Below are 22504 nucleotides of genomic sequence, written 5' to 3'. Positions count from 1 at the left end.
AGGAAGTGGATGCGTCATCTTCGAAGGGATACTTTCTTTTAAGCGAGGGCACCGAAGAGTTTCTCCTATCTGGTTTCTCCCATTCTTTTTTGATTAGAGATTGGACATTGGGATTTAGAGAAAAAGTTTTCCGCTTTTTTTGTCCCAAACCACCAAACATTTCATCTTGGGCCGTTTTGTCAGGTTTAGGCTCCTCAACCCCCATAGTAGCCCTAACGGCTCTCACTAAGGTATCCACTTCCTCGAGTAGGAAACAATGTCGGCCCGAATCTTCCTCGGAGGAGGATAGGGAGGAGTCAGAATCATCCGAATCTGCGTCTTCAGATGAGGATCGGACAGAGTGGGAATGTACTGTTTCCTTTATTTTATCTTTTCCTTTTTGGAGGAAGAAACGGCATTCTGAACCTCGGATCTGATTATGTTTTTTAGTTCAGATGCAAAGTCGGGAGTCTCCTCACATAGCACACGCTGGATGCATGATTTGCAAAGCTTTTTGTCCCAGGCTACTGGTAAAGCTTTGTCACAGATGGGGCAGGATTTATTTTTCTTTTTCTCCAACTTCTTCTTTCCCTATTAAGGGAGAAGAGGGAGTTCCATTATAATATATACACATTCACGAAGATCACTCACCATCCGGACGTGCAGGCAGGTACCGGTTCTGGAGGGGGCCCTGGGTCTGGAAGGGAAGGTTCCAGAGGAGGTGAATTAGTCTTCGCAGCAGATCTGCTGCGCTGTGTAGAACGGCTGCTAGACCCACTCCTGGCGCTCTTTGGGTCTGTCTTCTTATGGTGCTGCTGCCTCGGCTGCGGCTCCTGAGGATCGCGGTCTTCCATGATTTACAGGTAGATAGTGCGACAACTAAGTGAGCACTATCTCCCTATTTGTATTTGGCGCCACCCCCGGCGTTCCCCGCACTTCCGGTCCTGCGTCACATCCTCCCGGGAGAAAGAAGCTACCGCGCATGCGCGCGGCGAAGACCCGGAAGTCCAGCCGCATTTCCGGAGCGGCGGCCATCTTAGTACACCCGGAGCGTGCGCTTACCGGCACAGGAGCTCCGGGTGATCCAGCGCCCCTTCATCATTCCGAATCGGCGGCGTTCTCCCTCCGCTCACCCTGAAGAACCCCTCGGTTCCAGTGGTGGCGGCTTCGGAAGCCGGACAAGCCGCGGCAGGAGCCTCCTCGCTGCCGGTACCCGACCGCCCGGTCCCGGTCTTCCTAACAGGTACCACCGAAAAGAGGTTCCCTGTTCAGGGACAGGAAACCAACTGATGCGAGGGAGAGGTACCGCCCTTTTATCTGTAGGTTTCCTGTCCCTGAAGGGCGGATCCCCTCTCTCCGTAGTGCTGCCATGGGAGACCGAGAAAGGTCTATTTCGGGAGTGCCCCATTTCTTGGTTATCATTGTGAAGATATGACGACTGAGTACCCACTCTCCTTGATGGAGAGTGTGACGGCTGAGAAAATCTGCCTTTGAATTATCCACTCCTCTGACATGCAGTGCTGACAAATATAGAAGATGTATCTCGGCTATAGACAGGATGTCGTCTGCTATAGACATGAGAGTTCATCCTTGATGATTTATGTATGCAACAGATGTCATGTTGTCTGATAGTATTCTTGTGTGAGCTCCGTGTAACTGTGGAAGGAATTTACATATGGCATGATAGACTGCTTTTAGTTCCCTTTCATTAGATGAATCGTTTGACTCACTAATAGACCATTGCCCTTGAACTATCTGGTCTCCTAGATGTGCTCCCCAACCACTAGGACTGGCATCAGTAAAAATTGTTTTTGAAGGTTTAACTACCCAAGGGACCCCACCTGCAAGGTTATTCGGCTCTAACCACCTGGTCAGGGACTCGATTACATTTAATGGAAGGTATAGGTGGCTACCTTAATGACCTTGTAATTTCTCTTCTTCCTGTAATATTGTATACTGCAACCGTCTAGTATAGAATTGAGCCCATGGGACCGCCGGAATGCATGATGTAAAGGAATCCAGAAGGGACATAACTTCTCTGAGGGAGATTACAGGGTTATTAATTACTGATTGCACTTTGTTTTTTATTGTTAACTGTTTGGATTCTGGAAGGAAACACCTCTGACTTTCAGAGTCTAAGATAAGACCCAAGAATGTTTGACGGGTTGTTGGTGACAATCTGGATTTTTCCCAATTAATCAACCATCCCATTTCCTGTAGGGATGAAATCGTATTAAACAGGCACTACTGACATTGTGAAGGGGAATTTCCCACCACTAAAAGGTCATCTATGTATGGAACTATGAGGGAATCTTTTAATCTTAAGTATGATATTACTTCTGACATTAATTTGGTAAAGACTCTGGGAGCTATTGACAGTCCAAAGGGCATTGCTGTATATTGGAAATGACATATCTGTTCCTTCATCATGACCGCCACATGAAGATACTGCTGATGTTCGATATAAATTGGTAGATGGTAATACCATCTTTTAAGTCGAGGACTGCCATGAAGCACCCGGGAAACAGAAGTTTTACAGTGGATCTGATAGACTCCATATTGAAGGTTTGGTTTTCTAAAAAGATATTCAATTTCTTAAGATTTATTATAGTTCTATATGACCCATCTGTTTTTGGCACCAAGAATAAAGGGGAATAAAATCCCTTTCGTCTCTGATGAAACGGGACTTCTACTAATACTCTTTTGGATAGAAGATTTATTATTTCCTGCTCCAAAAACTATTGTTGAGATTGAGACTTTAAAGAATTAAACAGGAATGAGTCCGGAGGGACTTGGGCAAATTTAAATTTTAGGCCTGAAGTTATGAGGCTAATTGCCCAAGAGTTGGAGGTTACTATACGCCATTGTGTGGAGAAAAAAGACAATCTACCACCTACTGGTAGATCTGTCCTAACGGGGTTTGTCTTCCATTTTAAATGGGCGTTTTCCGAAAAAAGAACCTTTTTGTTTGGTATCTCTATTGGCCCAGTGCTCCTGGTTTCTAAAATCCTTTCTCTTATTAAAAATAGGCTTCCGGAATGCTCTCCTATAAGATGGAAAATAATTATTACGGAACCCCTTTTTCCTCTCACCTGCTTTGGTCAGGATTTCATCTAGTTTTGTACCAAACAGGTACTCACCCTGGCATGGAAGGCCACAGAGCTTTGATTTTGTTTGGGCGTCTCCTTTCCAACCCTTTAGCCAAAGCGCTCGACGTACCGCGTTGGTTAGACCTGCTGATTTGGCTGCTAACCGAATAGAGTCAGCAGATGTATCCGCCAGGAATGCTGTAGCGCCTCTGATCAGGGGTAAAGAAGAGATTAGCTTATCTCTGGAGAGGCCGCCTTTTAGGGTATGTGCACACGTTCAGGTTCTTTTGCATTTTTTCACGATAAAAACGCGATAAAACCGCATTAGAAACTGCAGACATATGCATCCTATCATTTAGAATGCATTCTGCAATTTTTGTGCACATGATGCGTTTTTTTCCGCAAAAAAATGCATCGCGGTAAAAAAAAGCAGCATGTTCATTAATTTTGCATTTTTTTCACATTTTTCCCGCTATTCTATGCATTTGGAAAAACCGCAAGAAAAAACGCACAAAAAACGCATTAAAAGAAAAACTGCGAAAAAAACGCATGTGGATTTCTGGCAGAAATGTCAGGTTTTTGTCAGGAAAATTTCTGCCAGAAATCCTGACGAGTGCACATAGCCTTAGACCTTCTTCTAGGTCGTTTAGCCAGACTAACATGGACCTTGCCGTACATGTAGCTGATATAGCCGGTTTAAATGCCCTTGTACATGATTCAAATGCCCTCTTTAACAGAGTCGGCCTTGCGATCCAGCGGGTCTTGTAGGGAACCTGAATCCTCTACTGGAAGTAAGGATTTTCTGGACGTGGACGCTACTGCCGCGTCTACTTTTGGGGCTTTAGCCCAAGTAGACATCTCCTCGTCATTAAAGGGATAACGCCTCTTCGATGATGAAGGCAACTTTTTTGCCCTTGGCTCTCCTATTCTTTTTTTAACTAAATTTTTGATTGCTGTTATTACTGGAAAGGTTGGTCTTTTCCTTTCTGATAATCCTGTGAACATTATATCTTATGGTGTTTTGGGGTCTTAGGTATCCTTAATACCCATGTTGTCACAGACAGATTTAACAAGATTATCAATGCTTTCTGTTGGAAAACACGTGTCTTGTTCACGTTCCGAGGAAATACATTCCTGGGAAATATCCGTATCTCTATCTTCATTATCAGTAGAACAGTCCGATTTTGGTGAAATATATTTCCTGGTTTTACTTTCAGGAATATTCTCTGAACTACGTAAGGCCGGCAATTCATCCCTGATCATTTGTCTGATGTCATCTGATCTTACTGAGGATTCTTCACGTAAGGTGGTTTCAATACAAGTGTAACACATTCTCTTTGTATGACTATCCGGGAGGGGCTGGGTACATAAAGCACATTGTTTGCATTTTGATTTTTCGGTTCTTTTTGCCTAGGGTGCATAGAAAAAAATAGGGAGCAACAATCAACTTAATAGGGTGGGATACACACTCACCCCAGTGAAGCTAGCGGTCAAGGTACCGGCTGGAGAGGAGGAGATGGAGGCACAGGCTGAGAGGTGGATCGGTCAGATCTTTTCTCCTTAGTGCTTCTTGTGGAGGATCTGCTCTATTTGGATCGTCCGCTGCTTGTTCGGCTGTGAGGTGCATTGGCTGTGTCTTCTAACGAAGGCACCGCTGAGTCCTGAGGTGATGCCATGCTTGGACGCCCTTTTACACTGGAGGCCGCCATCTTCTTCCTGTTGTACCCGGAAGTCTTCGTCACTTCCTGGTTGCGGCCATCATAAGTGCACCTGCGCACTGCCTGCTTGCCGACGCCATCTCTCTCCTTCATTCACCCCTGAAGCTTTTGTTTCACTTCCGGGGGAACACACACTGGGCCCCACACTCGCGCTTACGCCCGCCGATAGCGGCGTCACGCTTACCTGAGTGCGTTTAGCCCTCCACAGGCCAGCTGAAGCGTCCTCCTCCATGAGCTAGGCGACTCACTGATCCTGGCCTCAGGGTGCCTGCCAGCAGAGGGGGGAGCTGAACCAGGACTGCCAACGCTGCCTACAGCACTGGAGCCCCTGCCATCCTCTAAGGTAAACCGCGCAAGCTGGGTATCCTCTTCTCCACGAGTTCCCTTAGGAACAGGAAACCAACTGTGGGAGCGAGGGGGACCGCCCCTATTATCTCTCCAGAGGGTTTCCTGTTCCTTGGGGCGGATCCCCTCTCTCAAGTGGGTGCTGTCTTGGCAAAGAGAAAAAGATAGATGTTGCAATATGTTTCCAGCTTGTTCATTCCATGCCTAGAATGCTTGGTGCTGTCCTTAAAAATCAAAAAGGTTATGAAAAATACTAGATATAGTAATTTCTGATGAAGGGTATATTCATTTTTGCATCAAATAATTTGAATAAAACTGAACATTTTTTAATGATAGTTATATTTTTAACCTTACTTTCATGTTATGGTTTAAATCATCTACAAAACTCAGTCTTGTCAAGTTTGGTAATTGTTATTGTGTTCAGTGATATATTGATTAAAATGTTGTGGTGTACTCATTTATACTAAGAACTGGTGCTTTAAGTTAAGCAGCAATAAAGCTATATAAAAATTATATTTAGGTGTGGATACCAGCAGTTAAAAATCTACCATTTAGAAGTTTTTTTTTTAATAGTGCTGATCGCCACATCAACATATCTATTACATGATGGTTTCTGTGCACACTGACAAATGAGGTGACTACATTGATGACTTTTATGGACAATATGCAATAATCAAAAATTCTAGTGTAACGCCCCAGGATCCTGGTTGTCCCAGTGGCATTGCTTTCCTCATCGGGAGAGTGATGTCACGCTTGGAAGCGATGGAGGATTCCTTTTAACAGGTGACTTCAAGCCAGAAGGGGGAGCGCTACACCCGACTTCAGGGGAGCTGCTCTCTCTTTGGTCGAGAGGAGGTGTTAGTTGCTGGGCAGTTGCTAGGCAGTTAGGAAGATTTAGACAGTTGCTGCCAGACAGCAGACTGGCGCAGTCTGAGGACGAAGGATGGGTGAGGGGCCGTACACAGCCTGAAGTGCTGTAGCTCCTAGATACCGAGATACAGAAGGAAGAACAGCCTTTAGCTAACGTGCCGAAGAGAGAAAGCACAGGAGAGTGACAACAAGGGAGAATAGCTGGGACTGGGCTACATCCCTGATTGAGCGCAGACACCGGTAGCCGGAAGACCAAGGCTTTTGTGGGACACATAGCAGAAACCGGCAGGACAGCTGGATTATACATCACCTGTTCGCCCTAACACCCAGGAGACACAGTGATACATAGAGCCCAGGTTGTGATAGAGACCCTGTAAAAAGGCTCGAGTCACCTGTCATACGGGTTTGTGTCCCAGTTCAACAAAAGACAGAGATAACTGAGAGGACCTTGCTACAAAGCTATAGGCAGTAAGGGACTATAACAACACAGCGCTAGAAGGAAGGCTTTTAACTCCACCTGATAAAGCTGGACTCTGAACTCGCTTCCAAGCCGGCCGGACCCTGCCTGTACCTGTGATCTGGTGCCCTGGACTGTGGCTACCTGCTATCATCAGTAAACCAGGTAAAAAGACTGCACAACTCTGTCCTTCGTTCTTTACTGCACCACTCACCTTCTTCCATATTTATTCACCGGAAGCCCTGGGGACCTACTTCACCTGTGGGAAGTTATACCATCTGGCTGCCATAACATCACCCCAGAGGACCCCTTTAAGCAGCGTTGGTCATCCCTGACCGAATACCACAGGTGGCGTCATGAACATTCCTTATTTTCACAACCCCTTTAAAGACTATCCCTGTAACATGGGTGCCCAGGGCCATGTACCGGGTCGACACCGCCGTGACACGTCTCTTTAAGTAATGGACCCGGTACCAAGTACCCCACGGCTCTAGAGGGCGTTTCACTATTTCTTCACTTAAATTATAATTTAGTACAAAATTAAGTAAAATATGTAAAAGGTACATACTTCGGAAACTATAGAACAATTTTATATTTCTCACCTTAGTAATACCAAAAAGGACTGGTAGCATTCTTCAAGCTGTGAAGGGCTTGGAGGACAGGAAGCTGCAAAACAAAAGAATACATGTTCAGATAGCAGTAATATTTTTCAAACCTTTTAATAATATAAATATCAACATACCGCAGGCAAATGGTGCCAGTATGACACTACGCCATGCCCTGCTAAAGTTTGGCACCTATAAAGAAAACCAAATATTCAGAATCCATTTTGTATAAATGATTCAATTATATCACTACATTAATGTAACAACCAACAAAGAACATACATACCTCCCAGAGGCAGTGGATGCCAGTGATAGCTACTAACACTTTTCTGAGGTAAGACATCTACAAAAAATATATATATAAAAAAAATCAAATTTGATTTCTATAATCGCTTGCTATAGCCATGCTATATACATATACAATGTGAATATCACTTTCATTAGAAATTATCAAACTATATGAAATCTGCTGAAAACTTTATAAAATTTTTAATTTTTATACCTTTAAAACAGTCATACCAGACAAAACGGTTGATAAATATTTACCATATATACCTACTTTACGTCAGCAGTTTTGGCACATCATTTTTTTGTTAGGATGTTAGAAGCCTTAAAACTTTAGCAATCATTTCTGATTTTTTTCTATAAAATATGCAAAACCTATTTTTTATTTGTAGGGATCACTTCACACTTCAAGCTTATTTGGCTTAGGATACTTTCACACTAGCGTCGGACTCGGCCAGTCGCAGTGCGTCGGGCCGAGGTTCCAACGCTAGCAGTGAATGCACCGCACAACCGAGGCAGCGATTGCATTTTTCCTGCGCATCCGCTGCCCCATTGTAAGGTGCGGGGAGAGTTCCGGCCGCGCATGCGCGGTCAGAAAAAGCGGTCCGTCGGCAGCAAAAAACATTACATGTAACGTTTTTTGCTCCCGGCGGTCCGCCACAACACGGCGCAACCGTCGCACAACGGTTGCGACGTGTGTCAATGCGTCGCTAATGTTAATCTATGGGGCAAAAACGCATCCTGCAAACAACTTTGCAGGATGCGTTTTTCCCCGTAAACGACGCATTGCGACGTATTGCAAAAAACGCTAGTGTAAAAGTAGCCTTATTGAGTAACCTGCCAACATTTATCTCTACATCTGTGTTGGCTTCTGATCCTTTATTCCTCTTCTCTCCCCCTTTTCTTGTGTGGGGGGAGGGGGTTAGTCTGTTTCCCCTATAGGTAGATGGCCTGGCTAGCTGTGATCTCGTATACTGATGTGACTTATTATCATTGGGCTATTTAGTGGATACTTACGCTGTCTGTTTCACTAATCGGTGCTGTCAGCGCCTGTACTGTTCAGGACATAGAGTGGGTATGGAAAGTATTCAGACCCCTATAAATTTTTCACTCTTTGTTTCATTGCAGCCATTCAGTAAATTCAAAAAAGTTCATTTTTTCTCATTAATGTACACTCTGCACCCCATCTTGACTGAAAAAAACCCAGAAATGTAGAAATGTTTGCAAATTTATAAAAAAAGAAAAACCGAAATATCACATGGTCATAAGTATTTAGACCCTTTGCTCAGACACTCATATTTAAAGGGAACCTGTCACCTGAATTTGGCGGACCGGTTTTCGGTCATATGGGCGGAGTTTTCGGGTGTTTGATTCACCCTTTCCTTACCCGCTAGCTGCATGCTAGCCACAATATTGGATTGAAGTTCATTTTATGTCCTCCGTAGTACACACCTTCGCAAAGCACAGGGGCGTTTTTTCCGCAGTTTTGATGCGGCTTTGTATGCGTTTATGAAAGCTTAATAAAGTTCTCTTATTGAACAAAAAAAAAGATTTGTGATGTCATTTCTTGTCCAACCTCCTCTTTTATATTTGTCCAACCCACACTCCATTACACACAGATAGACAGATAGATCTATAGATAATATCTATTGATCTATGTACAGATCTACCTATCTCATTCCTTCTATCTATCTATAGATAGTTAGATACATAGCTAGATATATATGGGATTGATAGAAGAAATGAGATAGATAGAAGGAATGAGATAGATAGATCTATATATACGTAGATAGATCTATAAATACATAGATATACAGTATCTATTCATATATCTATCCATAGATATATCTATGGATAGATGTAGATAGATATATGGATAGTTAGATAGATATATGGATAGATATATCTAAGTATCTATAGATATATCTGTCTATCTATAAATATAGATAGATCTGTAGATATCTATCTCTATAGATATATCAATAGATATATAATAGCAAGGTCGATGTTTATTAATGAACAAATATGTTTATTTAAAAAAAAAAAAAACTTGAAAAAAATGGCGTGGGCTCCCGCGCAATTTTCTGCGCCAGTGGGGGAAAGCCGACGGCATTATATTTATAGCCTGGGAATAGGGTAATACCCATGGCCCATTCCCAGGCTATTAATATCAGCCCGCAGCTGTCTGAATAGCCTTTACTGGCTATTAAAATACGCCCCCCCCACCCCCCAAAAAATGACGTGGGGTCCCCCTATATTCTATAGCCAGAAAGGATACGCAGACAGCTGTGGGCTGATATTCATAGCCTAGAGAGGGGACATGGATATTGCCTCCCTCCCCCCGGCTACAAATACCAGCACCCAGCCGCCCTAGCCTCTCTCTTCCCACTGCTGTGTAGCGGTGGGATATGAGGTAATAAGGGGTTAATGTCACCTTTGTATTGCAAGGTGACATTAAGCCCGGTTAATAATGGAGAGGTGTCAATAAGACACCTCTCCATTATTAATCCTATAGTAGTGAAAGAGTTAAAAATAAATAAAGACACAGCCAGAAAAAAGTATTTTAATATTCTTAATTTCACCATACTTACAAACACGCCTAATTCCTGCGACGCCCTCGATCGCCTGCAAAAAATAAAAAATAATAAACCAACCGTATACTCCCTGTCTGACGCAGTCCAATTAATAACGAGTGTCCCACGACGATCTCCCCTATAGGACAGTGACATCAGGTAATGTCTCTGCTCTATAGGGCCTCCCAGTGATGAACTGACAGGAGATAATGGCTCACTGAATCACTGCATCACTGAAGAGCTTACTGTAGTTCACTCTCTCGCTTTATGTCAATGCTGCGTGGGAAATTTCCAACGCAGCAGTGCCGCAAGTGAGAGTATGAACTATACTCACAGTGACGGAGGGATACAGTGAAGAAGGATACCTTCTTTCATTGTATCGCCGATGCCCCTGGGGAGCTTTCGCATCAACTGATGTGGCAGCTCTCCATGGGAGATCGTCGTGGGACACTCGTATTAATTGGATTTCTGCGGATCAGGGAGTATATTGTTTGTTTATTATTTTAATATTTTTTACAGGTGATCGATGGCTTCGGAATCAAGGTGATTGGTGAGTATGTACTCTATGTTGTATGTACGTTGTACGTACTGTATGTATGCACTTTATGTTGTATGCACTGTATGTTCTGTATATGTGTTTGTTTGTTTTTTTTTTACATTCAACACATTAGCCGGATGATGGGACTACTACTGTCCCATCATTGGCTAATGTGTCAATCACTGTCACTGTAGCAGGCATAGCCGGATGGGACTTATAGTCCCATCGGACGATGCCTGCACATATCCCCCCTCCGCACACCGCCCGGATAGCGCCGCACAGCCCCGGACAGCCCACAGACCCCCGAACAGCCCCACAGACCCCGCCCGGACACACATACAAACACACAGTCACTGCCCACACACTTCCCTCCTCCCGATCCGCGTTTAATCCGCAGATCTTTATTACATCTGCGGTTTTGCTGCGGATGTGCCCGACTCAATGCAAGTCAATGGGTGCAGAAATGCTGCAGATCCGCACAAAGAATTGTCATTCTGCGAAAAAACGCTACGTTTCCGCACATTTTTTTCCGCAGCATGTGCACAGCGGATTTGGTTTTCATAGGTTTACATGGTACTGTACACCACGTGGAAAACTTCTGCGGATCCGCAGCATCAAAAACGCTGTGGATCCGCGAACAAATCGGCAACGTATGCACATAGCCTGATAGTTCTGCTTCATGTGACTTGTCTTATTTACTGCACATTACTGTTTCCTGTTGTGTATAAATATGCGACTCTTTCAGATTTTGTGTTATACTCGGCTTGATGAAGAGACCGTGAAAAGACTCGAAAGCTTGCCATTTATTACCATCTTGTCCAGGTAAGTACTGTGAGGCCCGAACTGACTGCAGGTCTCCTGACCCGAACTACACAGCTTCATATATACCTACACAGACCAGGTTTCACGGATGTCTGCATTTGGCCTTGGTCCTGTCATTTACCAGCTTACCATGTTAAATCCAAGCAGCTTTTGAAATAATCCACTCCAGAGTTGAGGGTCATAAACTTGGTATTCTAAACTAAGCTCTGTTACCAATCTCACCGCCTAGAAGAGTAAAATAAGATAATTAGCGATTACCATATTTTTAATATGTAAAAGTCCATAGTAACATCATATTTAATGGCTAGAACAGCTTAGAATATATGGTGAAACCGGAGCAGGATAAGGACCTAGAATGGAGGGTACATATAAAGTGGGAATAATATCTAAGGAATGAAGCTTGAAAGTGAATGCTCTTGTTATAGAGGTGAAATCATGTTTTTTTCCCACTGGGTAATTGGCTAAAAATAAAAAAAAGTGCCCAAAGCCAGAGCTAACCATATACCTGCATAAGGTTTATACACTCATTTTACTAATTTAGCAGCATATATAAAGCTCCTAAACTTCAAGGGGTGACTGCAGGCGGGTGATTTAGATCTTTGTACCAGAAAAACAGGTCTCAAGTTATACATATACATCAAGAAACGATTCAGATATTTTAACAGGCAGCTAAAATGAGACAGATTTTATTTACCTTCTCAAAAAAAAGCAAAGCTTATTATTGTCCTCGTGTAATAACTTTCTTTCAAACTTTTGGATACAGAGACAAGAAGAAAAAAAATGAAGTGTGTTCTAAAGGTAGATCTTCACTAAAATTAGGAAGATAATCTACCTGGTACAACAAAGTACATGAAACCACACTTTTTTCACATCGTGAGTTGGCGCGTAACAATTAAGCTTATTCTCTGATTTTCTGATTGTTTCTGTAGACAGGATTCTTGGTGGTCAGCTCACAATCCCACTAATATTAGTTTCAGACTTGTGTTCCTGTGCGCTGCGGACTACTAGCTGCATCCAGCATTTCCTTGCGTACCTATTTTTTTCATTGGGTACGCAGGGACATGCATTGTATGCGGATGTGTTCGCATGCGGCGATTTGAGGTGTGCTGCGCCCGCATGGAAACTACAGCCGGCAGTAGGCGGAGCTTCACGGAGGAAGCAAGGAGGAAGTACGCTGCCATCCGCAGCACACAGGAACGCAAGTCTGAAACCAACCTTAATCTACTAGACATGATTAAACAAACTGTAAATGGCCTTTGTCTGAATATAACAAATGATTTTTCAAATGCCTCAGCTTGTTCCTCAGGCTTCTTTCACACTTATGTCGGTTCCCGGCCGTCGCTAAGCGTCGGCACGACGTACCGACGGACATTGTGACAATTCGGCACAACGTGGGCAGCGGATGCAGTTTTTCAATGCATCTGCTGCCCATTCTAAAGTCCCGGGGGAGGAGGGGGCGTAGTTCCAGCTGCGCATGCGCGGTAGGAAATGGCGGATGCGACGTACAAAAAAACGTTCCCTTGAACGTTTTTTCATGACAACGGTCCTCCAAAACACGACGCATCCAGTGCACGACGGACGCAACGTATGGCCATATGTCGTGATCCATTGGCAATACAAGTCTATGGGGAAAAAACGCATCCTGCGGGCACATTTGCAGGATGCGTTTTTTCCCCAAAACGACGCATTGCGATGAATCTAAAACGACGCAAGTGTGAAAGTAGCCTTACGGAGACATTGTTGCAGACTGGTCATGTTATACAGGTACTGTCCCATGCTTGCTTGCAGATGGAGGGAGTCGGTGGGGACCTGTCTCTTGGACTAGTCACCTCGTACCCAGCTACGTTGTCGACTATGTTTTCCCTCTGTAACACCAGTGCATTTCACAGTAAAACATAATTCTTTAGACAGCTGGAGCCGGTCTCTGACCATGCTGCCTTTAATTAAAAAAGCAAGAATTGGCTGACAGATTTCCTTTACGCTGTTATGTATTAATTTTATTAAAAGCCATTTTGGGCATAAAACCTTCCTGTATGCATTGTTGTTATTGCAAAGGCATACACTGAGAAAGACCGCACAATTTGCAAAAGTTTTCTTTTTTGAAGAAATACCAACACAGGTGCAATTCCTTTACAATTAAAGAGTTTAATCAGCATTGGACAAGCCCTGATTGATTACTTTAGGGCCACACAAAAAATAAAGTCTATATTCACCTCCTGCAGCGATGTGAACGCTGCTATTCCCGTTGGGTCCTGTGACCGTTGCAGACGATTCAGACAACCTCTTTTTAAATATAGTAATACCTCTTGTAACATAAAAACAATAGATACTAACCTCTTGCCACGGTGCCGTTAAAGAGATGCCAGGGCTTGCATGACATGGTTATGCCACATGAGCCCTGACGCCAATCAGTGGCCGCTTTTAGGCTGCTGCCCATTCTCTATTAATGTTTGTCCGAGGTTCATCAGCAGGAAGTGAGCGCACAGCAGCCCAGAAGCGGACAGTGATTAGCTGCAGGGCCCACTGGACATAATGTCCTATGAAACTCAAAAAGACCTGCTGCTGACATCGCTGCAATGATGCAGGCACTGGAGAAAAGTATACATTATTTGTATTTTACTAGGGGAACTACCTCATTAAAAAATAAAGGGTTTGTCAATTTCCTTTAAAAGGAACATATTTAAAGAAGTGTTCACTTTATTATTAAGAATTTCACTAAAACAATACAATTTATTAATAAAGTAGACAACATGCCAATATTTCTAATCATGAAAGTCACAATTTGCTTAACTAAATACTGAAGTAACCTCTGATGAATACAATGCAGTATTATGTTTCAAGGCAAAAAGTGGTTTTGTAAAAATAAATAAAAGCAATAACTGTGTTCTGAAATAGCTCACAGATTTCATGCCTCAATCTTGCATTCAACTAATTATAACGAAAAATCAATTAATACTTTCCATCATAAGTGAGCCCTGTCCCCTTGTGCCTGAGTATTCTATTATCCTAAAAGCGAACAGTGATCATCTCCCACTGTTCTGAACAAAAACCCTTCACTGTTCTTCACACTCACCCTGGCCTCATGGCTGTGGTTCTTCCATAGGCCTTTTATCATTCCCTCTTTGGGACTGCTATGGAATGACTCTAGAGTGTATGGAATGTTTAATATTTCAAATTCTGATAGATAGGCACAACACTTGAGGTAATACCTAGACAAGAAACCATGGAGAAAAAAAGTTATTGCACACTTTATACAAAAAAAAAGTGTAAAATCACTAAAATTACCTTGACATTTGCTTGAAATACTCATAAGTGACACAGTTATTGAATCTTTTTGGCAACTAAATAATTTTCACAATTTCACATGTTTAGAGGTTTATTGATCAAAAGACGAGGATACTGCTAAGGTGGCCACACACCTTCAGAATCAATTTCTGACAGCCATTTCAGCCAACTACACAACCCAAGCATGCAAGTGTTCTCAATGAAGAGAGAATAACCAGCAGCTAGACTTCTCTACCATTGGCTTATATTTCTTGTAGACAAGTGATCAAACCTCTAGAAAATTTACATGCATAATTCCCCTCCCTGCCCCCACCACAACACCTCCCCCCCCCCCTCCCTGCGACAAATCCCAATGTTAAATGCACATTCCATGGTTGGCTGGTCTCCCTAAAATTGGCGGAGGTCAGCCGACGTTACTTACTTTACTTGGTCAATGGGTTTTTTCACAAGTGACACCACAGTCTCAGTGTCAGCCAAGTGGATTAAACACTTTAGAGCTCGACTTCTGTGAGCAAATGTCAATTTGTTATCACCAAATGGCTGTTTAAAAAACAAACAAAACAAAACACATTATAAAAACAAAAGCAAAACAACAGTGAGTATTCCAATCTGTCACATAACAACATGCAACTATAACAGTAACAGTATAACGTGATGTTATTGTGTATCCAAAATTAATAAAATAATTAATTAATTTACTGATCACGATTTCTTCATTAACTTGACGAATATTTTAAATAAAGAAATTTTATAAAGATTACTTACCCATCTGGTAATTAAAAAAGATGCACCTATCTGTTAGGCTCATCCCAATTCACTGGTGACAGTATATTCAGCTTAAGTATGGACATATTCAATGTGTTCTAACTCTAAAGGGGTTTTATGCTTCAAACCACTTTAGGGTAGGGCCAATAGGGTGGCATGGATTATGCTAATTCCAGCTGCTGTGTTATTTAAATTGATTGTGAAATTGAAAGTTTGCATCTCAGGCAATAATGGGATTGCTCTGTTGATTCTATGTCTAAATGTGGGCAAAACAACCTATCCCAAGCTTAGAAAATATATAAAAGCAAAGCATCCAGCACAGTCCATGTGGAGTGTATTAGCAGTTACAACAGGTTTTGCTATAACCCAAATCAACAAGGTCATTCTCTTGTCTTCAGTAACACTCCCCATGAAAAAACACCAGTGTCAACAAACAGTAGAAAAGATTGAAAATGATTGATCATAATAACTGGGGGGAAAAATATATTTTTTGGGTGTCCTGCATAAGACAGAGACATCAGTCAAGTGCTTACATGGCAAAAGGTAGCATTATCTAGGTCAGAGGTCCCCAACTCCAGTCCTCAAGGCCCACCAACAGGTCATGTTTTCAGGATTTCCTTTGCATTGCACAGGTGATGCAATTATTACCTGGGCAAGACTAAGGAAATCCTGAAAACATGACATGTTGGTGGGCCTTGAGGACTGGAGTTGGGGACCTCTGATCTAGGTAATGCAGCTGATTATGGGAAAAATCATGTACCCATTTTCTTTACCAAAATACTGATTGCACACATCATCACTCTATTCATCATCAACATGGTCGCATTCATGCAACTCCATCTGGCTCTGCGTTTAACAACTTCAAAACTTTTTGGACCTTTACGACAATGCTTTTTTTCCCATTGTCTCATTTCAAGAGCCACAATTTTATTCCTTTGACGAGTTGTATTTTTCAGTGGTATTCTTTTGTGGTACATGTAACTTATTAACTTGTATTGCCTCTTTGTGGGGGATCAAGAAAAACAATAAAAAAATCAATTGTGACTTTTTTATTCATGGTTTTAATTTTAAAAAGGTCCCCCGAGTGTCATAAATAATGTGTTCACCTTATTTTGTGGGTCTCAAATATTAGTGATACAAACTACATACATATATACACACATACATACTGTACACTTAACAATAAAAAACAACTTTTGCTTTTATGTTTCATGAGCTGAACTCAAAGATCTAAGATTTTTCTATGTACACAAAATGCCCTCTTCTCTCAAATACTGTTCACAAATTTGTATAAATCTGTGTTAGTGAGCACTTGCGCTTTGCCGAGATAATCCGTCCACCTCACAGGTGTGAAATATCCAGATGCCGATCACACAGTATGATTATTGCACAGGTGTGCCTTAGGCAGGTCACAATAAAAGGTCACTCTAAAATGTGCAATTTTACAGTTTTGGGGTTGCCCGGGGGGGTCAGAAAACCAGTCAGTATCTGGTGTGATGACAATTTGCCTCATTCAGTGCAATGTATCTGCTTAGCATAGAGTTGATCAGGTTGTTTATTGCAGCATGTGGAATGTTGGCCCACTCCTCTTCAGTGGCTCTGCGAAGTTGCTGGATATTGGCAGGAACTTGGAACACACTGTCGTAAACGCCGATCCAGAGCATCCCAAAAATGCTCATTGGGTGACATGTCCTGAGTGTGCGAGCCATGCAAGAACTGGGATGTTTTCAGCTTCCTGGAATTGTGTACAGATCCTTCCAACATGGGGCCGTGATTTATCATGCTGCAACATGAGGTGATGGTCGTGGATGAATGGCGCAACAATGGGCCTTGTCACAGTATCTCTGTTCATTCAAAATGGCATCAATAAAATGCACCTGTGTTCTTTGTCCATAACGTATGCCTGCCCATACCATAACTCCACCGCCACCCCCGGCTACTCGATTCACAATGTTGACATCAACAAACTGCTTACCCACACAACGCCATACATGCTCTCTGCCATCTGCCCTGTACAGTGCAAAACGAGATTCATCTGCGAAGAAAATGCTTCTCCAACATGCCAGACGCCACTGAATGTGAGCATTTGTGCACTCATCTCAGTTATGATGGTAAACTGCAGTCACGTGGAGACCCCGATTACAACGACGGGCGCGCAGATGAGCTTCCCTGAGACAGTTTTTTCAAAAATTCTTTGGTTATGCACAGAGATTGTCGCAGGAGCTGTCCGGGTGGATGGTCTCAGACAATCTTGGAGGTGAAAATGCTGGATGTTAAAGCTGGTGTGGTTACACTTCATCTGCAGTTGTAAGGCCCGTTGGATGTACTGTACTGCCAAATTCTCTGAAACACCTTTGGAGATGAATTTTGGTAACATAGTAACATAGTTAGTAAGGCCGAAAAAAGACACTTGTCCATCCAGTTCAGCCTATATTCCATCATAATAAATCCCCAGATCTACGTCCTTCTACAGAACCTAATAATTGTATGATACAATATTGTTCTGCTCCAGGAAGACATCCAGGCCTCTCTTGAACCCCTCGACTGAGTTCGCCATCACCACCTCCTCAGGCAAGCAATTCCAGATTCTCACTGCCCTAACAGTAAAGAATCCTCTTCTATGTTGGTGGAAAAACCTTCTCTCCTCCAGACGCAAAGAATGCCCCCTTGTGCCCGTCACCTTCCTTGGTATAAACAGATCCTCAGCGAGATATTTGTATTGTCCCCTTATATACTTATACATGGTTATTAGATCTCCCCTCAGTCGTCTTTTTTCTAGACTAAATAATCCTAATTTCGCTAATCTATCTGGGTATTGTAGATCTCCCATCCCCTTTATTAATTTTGTTGCCCTCCTCTGTACTCTCTCTAGTTCCATTATATCCTTTCTGAGCACCGGTGCCCAAAACTGGACACAGTACTCCATGTGCGGTCTAACTAGGGATTTGTACAGAGGCAGTATAATGCTCTCATCATGTGTATCCAGACCTCTTTTAATGCACCCCATGATCCTGTTTGCCTTGGCAGCTGCTGCCTGGCACTGGCTGCTCCAGGTAAGTTTATCATTAACTAGGATCCCCAAGTCCTTCTCCATGTCAGATTTACCCAGTGGTTTCCCATTCAGTGTGTAATGGTGATATTGATTCCTTCTTCCCATGTGTATAACCTTACATTTATCATTGTTAAACCTCATCTGCCACCTTTCTGCCCAAGTTTCCAACTTATCCAGATCCATCTGTAGCAGAATACTATCTTCTCTTGTATTAACTCCTTTACATAGTTTTGTATCATCTGCAAATATCGATATTTTACTGTGTAAACCTTCTACCAGATCATTAATGAATATGTTGAAGAGAACAGGTCCCAATACCGACCCCTGCGGCACCCCACTGGTCACAGCGACCCAGTTAGAGACTATACCATTTATAACCACCCTCTGCTTTCTATCACTAAGCCAGTTACTAACCCATTTACACACATTTTCCCCCAGACCAAGCATTCTCATTTTGTGTATTAACCTCTTGTGCGGCACGGTATCAAACGCTTTGGAAAAATCGAGATATACCACGTCCAATGACTCACCGTGGTCCAGCCTATAGCTTACCTCTTCATAAAAACTCATTAGATTGGTTTGACAGGAGCGATTTCTCATAAACCCATGCTGATATGGAGTTAAACAGTTATTCTCATTGAGATAATCCAGAATAACATCCCTCAGAAACCCTTCAAATATTTTACCAACAACAGAGGTTAGACTTACTGGCCTATAATTTCCAGGTTCACTTTTAGAGCCCTTTTTGAATATTGGCACCACATTTGCTATGCGCCAGTCCTGCGGAACAGACCCCGTCGCTATAGAGTCCCTAAAAATAAGAAATACGTACGCTACTCACCTGGTAGCAGTGTTTTTTCAGGAGCCATGACAGCACAACGAGAGAGGGGATCCGCCCTTCAGGGACAGGAAACCTACAGACATAAAAAGGGCGGCACCTCTCTCCCACGTCAGTTGTTTCCAGAGCATGAGAGGACCACCTTGGTTAATAACACAGATGCAGTATATACATGAATACTTTTTATTATGCAAGTGAACATAAACTTTAACTCAAGATTAACAGGGTGTTGCATCATCCAAAAATATAGGGTAGGGAATCTAAGGGTGCTGTCATGGCTCCTGAAAAAACACTGCTACCAGGTGAGTAGCGTACGTATTTATTCAGTCGCCATGACAGCACAACGAGAGACTTTCAGAGACGAAAGATTTAGGGGGGGATAATAGTTTCTAGCACTCTTCTCCCAAACGTAAGGTCTGAGGAACTACCCAGATCTAATCTGTAATGTCTAAGAAAGGTAGAAGGGGAAGACCATGTGGCCGCCTTACATATGTCTTCGATTGACACTTCTGACCTCTCCGCCCAGGAAGATGCCATGGCTCGCGTGGAGTGTGCCTTTATACCATCTGGAACTTCGTTGCCACCTGCGGTATAAGCGAGAGAGATTGCCTCCCTAATCCATCTGGCTAGAGTGTTTTTAGATACTCTAAGACCTTTCCTTACCCCTTGATAGGCTACAAATAAAGAGTTATCTTTTTTCCAGGAATCTGAAACTGTAATATATCTAAGGAGGCATCTCCTCACATCTAAGCAATGGAATTTACGTTCTTTATCGTTAGTAGGATTGGAGCAAAAGGAGGGAAGGACTACCTCCTGAACCCTGTGAAATTTAGACGCAACTTTAGGCAGATATAGGGGATCGGGTTTTAATATGACCCTATCCTCCCTAACTTGCATGTATGGTGGATGTCTGGAGAGTGCCTGCAGATCACTAACCCTCCTAGCAGATGTGAGAGCAACTAACAGGGCTGTTTTGATTGACAGGATCTTCACAGGAATAGTATCAATGGGCTCGAATGGGGCTTGCGTCAGGGCTGAGAGTACCAAATTTAGGTCCCATGGGACTAACCTTTGTTTAATAATTGGTCTAGACCTGGTGACTGCTTTAAAGAATCTAGCAATCCAGTGATTACTGGCTAAATTAAGATTATATAACGCTCCCAGCGCTGACACCTGAACTCTAAGAGTACTTGTGGCCAAGCCCATTTCCAGGCCTTTTTGTAAAAATTCAAGAACCTGGTTAATACATGGTTCTTGGTCAATTTGAGCCCCTGAAAAAGATAAAAATTTTCTCCATACTCTCACATAAATGCCCGTTGTAGATGGTTTTCTACTTTTAAGGAGAGTATTAACCAGATTCTGAGAGAATCCTTTCCCCCTCAGTAAGGACCTCTCAAGTTCCATGCCGCTAGGTGTAAGTTGGCTACTTGAGGATGGAGGATTGGTCCCTGGGAGAGCAGATCTGGTAGCTCTGGAAGAATCCATGGTTGGCAGACAGACATCTTTCTCAGCCAAGGAAACCAAGCCCTCTTGGGCCAAAATGGAGCTACCAAGATTACCCGGGCCTTGTCCTCCCGAATCTTCCTCAGGACTAGGGGAATTAGATTTAGAGGGGGAAAAGCATACGCGAGCCTGAAGTGCCAAGATATCAGCAGAGCGTCCACAGCGTATGGGTTGTCTTTTGGATTTAGGGAGCAGAATTGATGTAATTTTTTGTTCCCTCTGTTGGCAAAAAGGTCTATCTCCGGACAACCCCATAACTGGATGATCTGACTGAAAATGGCTGGATTTAACGACCACTCCCCCTGTCTGAGCATGTTGCGGCTTAGATAGTCGGCTTTGGTGTTGATACTTCCCTGAATGGAACATTCCGATTGGGTATCTTCTATCCCCATTGTGCTGTTAACTGCTTTGACCAGATGGTTAACCCTTTCTAGGGACAAACAGGCTCGAGCAGACTCCTGATCCTCAGAGGAGGAAGTGGACGGAAGAGACCCTGAGCTCAGCTCACCCGAATCCGAATCTACCTCAGATAAAGGGGATGACCTTTTAGCTTCTGCCCCCCGAGATTTGGATCTCTCGGCACCTTTAATTTCCTGTCTCACCATCTCTCTTATTGTAGAGGTTAGATCAGGCGCCTCCTCCTCCAGAAAACGTTGAATACATATTTTACATAACTTCCTCAAATGTCCATCTGGAAGCGGCTCTGCACATTCGGCACACTGCCTATGTTTGGCTTTGGACAAACTTTTCCTCCCCTGATAGAGGAAAAAAGACAAGGGGAACACAACCATCACTAAGTGGACTTTCACGAAGCTCACTTACCCCGTCCAGTAATGAGTGGTACCATAGATGGGGGATCCTTCGAAGCCGGCAAATCTTTACGGGCTGAGGATTTTGGTATAGAGATCCGTGCCTCCTTAGCTCCACCAGCGCGGCTACTGCCACTAGACCGACGCTGGGAGCTTCTACGAGGCTTATCTGACAGCTGCTGCGGCTCCTGCTGCTGCTGGCTGGTAGTTCCTTCTGGCGACTCCATTATGGAATGGGTGAGGAACTCTGATTATCCCAGCTTGCCGCATTAAATACCCCCAAGGTACCGCCCCCGGATGGGGGCCAGCAGGGAATCCCAGGTGGCCATTAAACCGTCTGCCGCTGTGCTGCGCTACCCCTCCCTGAAGCCCAGACTGATCCCGCAGCTGGGCGCCGCCATTAGCCGGAGATGACGCTACTGCGCATGCCCAGCCGCGTCATCCGGCCGCGCCGCCCGCCGCGTCATCCGGACACGCCCCCTTCAGGACGCAGCGGCGGCGCCAAGCCGACACGCGGACCAGGACGCCAGCAATCCCCCCGGACCAATGCCGCGTCCCCGCCCGGACCAGCCATGACTCCCGGGACCCTGAGTAGCCAAGCACCTCCATAGGTATGTGCGGTTGCCTGAGAAGCTAGCCTATCAGAGGCTGCTTCCTCCTGCTGTCACCTACACCGCGCAGTGCCCCTGCCGTGTGGTGCTTCCTGCCCCCTGGACGGGCCGAGGTAGGGGACCCCCGCTACCTGTACCGGGCCGCCAGGAGTGGGGAGTCTTCTTACTTCGACCCTCTTGTCAGGGCCTGTCTGCAAGAGGTTCCGCTGTCAGGGACAGGAAACCAAACTGACGTGGGAGAGAGGTGCCGCCCTTTTTATGTCTGTAGGTTTCCTGTCCCTGAAGGGCGGATCCCCTCTCTCGTTGTGCTGTCATGGCGACTGAATAAATAATGGTTTATCTATTACATTACTTAGTTCT

At 43.8% G+C, this 22504-nt stretch overlaps 1 protein-coding gene across 1 annotated transcript in view; it reads right to left on the bottom strand.

The window, feature by feature from the left end:
- The window catches only part of KNTC1 (kinetochore associated 1), a 356896-nt gene that overhangs the window by 48873 nt on the left and 285519 nt on the right, over positions 1–22504 (bottom strand). The window contains exons 54-59 of the mRNA XM_069755662.1: positions 14988–15106; positions 14355–14490; positions 11411–11506; positions 7350–7406; positions 7201–7255; positions 7061–7124 (exon numbers count right to left, since the gene is read on the bottom strand). Coding sequence (XP_069611763.1) covers positions 7061–7124; positions 7201–7255; positions 7350–7406; positions 11411–11506; positions 14355–14490; positions 14988–15106 — 527 coding nt within the window. The remainder of the gene's footprint in view (positions 1–7060; positions 7125–7200; positions 7256–7349; positions 7407–11410; positions 11507–14354; positions 14491–14987; positions 15107–22504) is intronic.

The sequence above is a fragment of the Ranitomeya imitator genome, chromosome 1 (assembly GCF_032444005.1).
Source record: "Ranitomeya imitator isolate aRanImi1 chromosome 1, aRanImi1.pri, whole genome shotgun sequence".
Lineage (NCBI taxonomy): Eukaryota > Metazoa > Chordata > Amphibia > Anura > Dendrobatidae > Ranitomeya > Ranitomeya imitator.
The sequence above is the reverse complement of the archived record's forward strand: the minus strand, read 5'-3'. Positions and strand labels throughout refer to the sequence as shown.